A 5211-nucleotide genomic window follows, 5' to 3' on the forward strand; every position below is an offset into this window, starting at 1 on the left:
TATATATACATATCTTATGTTGCATAACCACAACCAAAAACTTAGAATATATCACAAACGACAGAATGATGACTCTCCACACCAATGAATCCACAAAGTGCCAATCCACAGAGCGTGTTTCAGACAACTTATATTATATTCCCATTTCAATGTAAAAATGAGTGTTGTAAGCTACAAGATTGATTCACATTGTTATACTAGACGCCGGTACAACACCCTCTCGTCAGTTATCCCAATCATGAGAATACATTATAAAATGAGACAGAGAAATAAAATATTAGTTGATAGCACTATCATATATAGAAAAATACACTTAAACCCACACAAAACAGAGAAAACAAATATAGAAGGGTCTCTAATTGCAAAATACAAACCAAAATCAAGGCCTAAATATATTACACAAAATATAAATCGTGAAATCTATTATTGTATAATGTTTAAATTCGGTGATGACAATTTTATCAGGTATAAGAGTATCCCAATGATTGTATACGGCTGTCAGCAAAGCGCGCAAAAAATAGTATTAATATTATGACTTTATTATGATGAAGAGGCTGTGAGGATTTTGACACATGATATTGAAATGCTGCTAATTTGAACTAAAAAGGAAATATGGACTAGAAAATATAAAAATTCTTAGTGAAAAAAATTAAACCCGAATATAGCCCGAGCTTAAAACGTCCGTGTGTGTATGTGTACATACAGAAAATGCTAACAAGTAATTTATTTATTTATCTATTTGCAGATGTCATATGGACAGTGATTGTTTATGATGAGAAAGAACGCAGTGTTAATGCTACGTCAATAAGACTTATGGGCTCAACGAAGAGTGAGCAATTCTATCTTTTAAGTTATAAGGAATATGAGGAATATAACTCTTCTGGGTCGGAAGAAACATTTAGCATCTTCATTTCTGATATCGGAAGACTTGTTGGTATACAACTTAAGAAATATCATAGATTTCAGAATATTCATGTAAGTTATCGTCTGCTGATATATTCACAGTTGTTATTATTTTTGTTTAGCTCCAGGTCAACCCTTTTGTGATCCGATACGTGATCAAATCAAAAGATGTCTAATCATGGTCATCATGTCCTTTACCAAACTATTATTATCTTAGACATGTCCTATTCTTTTACTTTAACTGGATGCAATTTCGCTGCTATATATAGCAAGACGAGCTACCGTGTAGATTCCCCTCAAAACTTCACCTCTTCACTGTTTATTCAACGACCTATACACTCATCTGCAATGTCTTTTTCCAATTTCCACATCATTTTCACATTTTCTAACTGAAACAAACACAATTAGCAAACTGCTAGTATTATTATTATTATTATTATTAATTCATTTATTTGCCACAAGTGCGAAGGATGAGGGGGACAACACAAAAACTGACATAGAGTGTGGGGGTTTACATATAATGAGCTAATGAAAAGAAAATGAAAAAAGAAAGTATATACGGTAAACAACAACAACAATAATAATAATAATAATAATAATAATAATAATAATAATAATAATAATAATAATAATAATAATAATACTATGCCGATACTGCATTATACCCAAAGTGCCGATACTGCAGTAGACACAAATTGCTGATACTGCACATAATGGAAAAAAATGGAGTAGATCCAAAATTGAAGGAGTGGACTACCTAATCTCTGGGTGTAAGGTTTTAGCACCAGTAGAATATAAATCTCTGTATGACAGAGTTGACCAATATCTACACTGGATAAATATGTTGGCATTATAAAATGAAATCTGCTGGCAAATGGTACAAGCACCGTCCTGAGGCTGTAACTGAGAGAGAAAAAAATGAAACGATTCTTTGAGACTGTTCAGTACATACATAACGGGCCATCAATGCTAATAAACCAGATATCGTTGTGAAAGACCAAAACAAAAACAAAACTCTGTTTATTGATTGACATGAGCATATTTTGTGATCATATCTCAGCAAAAGAATTTGATAAGCTTAGAAAATATAAAGATCTGCTGATTGAAATCGTAAAAAATATGGCATCTCAAGACGGTTACAATACCAGTGATTGTAGGAGCACTTGGAATAATCAAAAAGGGAACAGAAAGTTATCTAAGGATGATCCCTGGTTTACTATATATATATGCAGGAGCTACAAAAAATTTTCTTAACTGGTACGTGACACGTATTGAGAAGAGCATCATCGCTGTGAATTTTCTTTCCCCCTTTGCTTTCTTTTTTCAATTTTTTCTTTTATTCCTTCTTTCCCCTGTCCTTCTTCCCTTTTTTCTATCACGTGACTTTGTAAGGAACAATCTGGTGTGTTTATTTTAATGGCCTATTAATGTATACAGTGAGTTTCTTTGCCCCAGGTGTTGGGAAGATACTCGGCAAGAAAGGGAAACAAAATTGAATGACGATAATAACAATAATGATGGTGCCCTGGGAATGACAGCGAAACGGGCTGAGTACTACCTAGCTCAGATACCAGGAAACCCCAAAATGGCTGAAGTTCAAAAGATAGTGCTCATGGGAACTGCTCATATCCTACGTAAAATACTGTCTATGTGATCTCAAATTTTAAAGCAAACACATAATTTTCTTATGGTTTCTTAAACATCCTCGAGAACAACACTGTACAAATTCAAATATATGGTACCCTAGGCATAACACCTACATGAACTTCTAACTTGTTGTCTCTTGAGGTCTCTGGGTGAGACTTGGATCCAACTTGTACAAATGCAAAACAAAAGTCAAACATAAAATAATAATAATAATAATAATAATAATAATAATAATATGTTTATAAACTTCGATATCTTAGCTATGATAATTAGTCCCAACTTGCCGAAGATACTACTCTTACAAGCCCCACCCTCCCGCTCTTACTCGACTGTCAGCTATATCAACAGTTTAACCAAACCACCTGTATTAGTAGTCACGAACCCACTCCTCCATTTAACGCCGCAGCATCACTAGCAGCAGCTAAACCAACAGTCGTGAATCTGCTATCATTTGTTCTCAAAAGAAATCAGGGGAGACAATATTAGGACCCCTCTGACTTATACTAATAATATATTTATAGTAATTGTGAAACTATAGTAGTGAACTACTAAATAATAAGTTTGGGATTATAGTAGTAATACTGAAATTATAATAGTGAACAATAATTACCCAGAATGATTAACAAGTGGCGTTGTGAAACTGTCGAGTCGTCGGCGACTAAACCGGCAACCCCACTAAGCTTGCTTGGTGAGGAGGGTGGATTTTCGACACCTTGTAGGACTAAAAACGAAACCCAGCAAAAGACAGAGGAAGTTAAAAGAGTCAATGGCCATTCCGAAAACGGGTAGACAGAACTCGTAAGCCTTGGTTGGCAGTCTGTCTAGGAGAAGGAATACTCTGATTTCAAAACCGGGGTAGACAGCACTCCTTAGTCACAGTGGTCAAGCCTGACTCCTTCGCGAAACCAACAGGAGAAGTTTGGGAAAAGGCGAGTATCTGGCGCCTCCAAATAACCAGTGCTCAGGGTAGGCTGTACTCGTTATCCTTGGATGGCAGGCAACCTAGGAAAAGGAACACTCCAAACCCAAAACCAGGGGAGCAAGGACCCTGCCTCTTTGGCGGACTATCATCATAGAGATGGTGTCTCGATAAAAATACTGGTTTGTAGTAACCTAAAAACATACCTCATTTGTGAGTGAAAATGCCAAGCAAAATAAATGACGATAGCAGTGTGAACGGGACTAGAACCAATGGTGAAGGTGCCGTACCCGCCAGGTTCCCCACTGTGCAGCAGGGTGGGTCCGGTCGTAATCCAATAACTGCTAGCCATACTACAAATCACAGTCCTTGTACTGGTAAAATTATGCAACGTGCTCGAAAACGCAAGTGGTCTGTTGATATGTACCAAAAGGCGATCCAGTGCCATGAACAAGCCTGTCTAGACAAGAACAATGGTGAATGTAAAGCTGTCGGAAAAAGATCATTAGAACTTTTGAACCAGCTGGGTATGTTCCAGATTACTGAAAATGGACTTATGAATCAGATAAGCATAATTTGGAATAGAGGTCCAGATTCAGACAATCAGGGAAAGCCTCTGTAATTGTGAGAATCTCGAGGAGAATAACGTAGGTGAAAATCAGCGAATGCGTAGGTAAGGTGAAGTTGTAGTTGAGGAGAGGCCGGCCAATCAATATAATGTAGAAAGCCCTGAAATAAGAGAGGATATGACGGAGGAACATATTATTATTATTATTATTATTATTATTATTATTATTATTCAGGTCACTGTCTGGAATCGAACTCGGAATCTTGAGGTTAGTAGCTCGCACTCTTAACCACTACGCTATATGCACGTGGGCATAGGGCGTAGTGGTTAAGAGCGCGAGCATATGGCATAGTAGTTCAGAGCGCGGGCTACGAACCCCGAGATTCCGAGTTCGATTCCAGGCAGTGATCTGAATAAATTAATAATAATAATAATAATAATAACACCGAAAAATACTTTAGGAATGAGAACCCAGGTTCAAAATTCCCCCAAGACACCTAATGAAAGCTGGAGGGTATATCAGCCGAAACATTATGTTAACAACAAACAAGATGAGGACAAATATCCGTCAAATGTAAATAATGTAAATAATGTACATAATTCCTCATCTCTTAAATATAGAACTGTATTAGCAAATATTCTGTTCAATACCACAGATTTGCTTGTCAGTTGTTTGACCATAACCAGTTGAGCATGTCCCTTGGTGGCTGGTGATATGTGCAGCTCTGATCATAAGCAAAAGTAGTAGGGGAGCATCATAGCCATGTGTTGAAAAGAATTCTTTGGAGCTTGAATAATTCACCTCTGGAAGCACGGGTGTTTCGTTCATCATCCTTAAACAAACCTTATTCAGGGAACTTTTGAGGGGATCGGCAATTCAGCCTGAAGAAAATTCTAACTGGACCCCACCTGCAAGGTCACGCGCTATTTATATTGATATAAGATCACCATGTCGCGAACATGTGGTTGTGATACATGTGCCTGGTACACCCTTATCAGACGGATAGTCATGATGGGTATATTGTATAATTGTATAATTGTACCTCAGTGTCACTTTGATGGCATCCACTGCTCTCTCACTAAATAATAATAATAATAATAATAATAATAATAATAATAATAATAATAATAATAATAATAATAATAATAATAATAATAATAATAATAATAATAA

General features: G+C 36.4%; 1 protein-coding gene across 1 annotated transcript in view; it reads left to right on the forward strand.

The window, feature by feature from the left end:
* Positions 1-5211, forward strand: part of LOC106884342 (uncharacterized) — a 92691-nt gene that overhangs the window by 55069 nt on the left and 32411 nt on the right. The window contains exon 9 of the mRNA XM_052972813.1: positions 746-975. Coding sequence (XP_052828773.1) covers positions 746-975 — 230 coding nt within the window. The remainder of the gene's footprint in view (positions 1-745; positions 976-5211) is intronic.

Source organism: Octopus bimaculoides, chromosome 14 (genome assembly GCF_001194135.2).
Source record: "Octopus bimaculoides isolate UCB-OBI-ISO-001 chromosome 14, ASM119413v2, whole genome shotgun sequence".
NCBI lineage: Eukaryota > Metazoa > Mollusca > Cephalopoda > Octopoda > Octopodidae > Octopus > Octopus bimaculoides.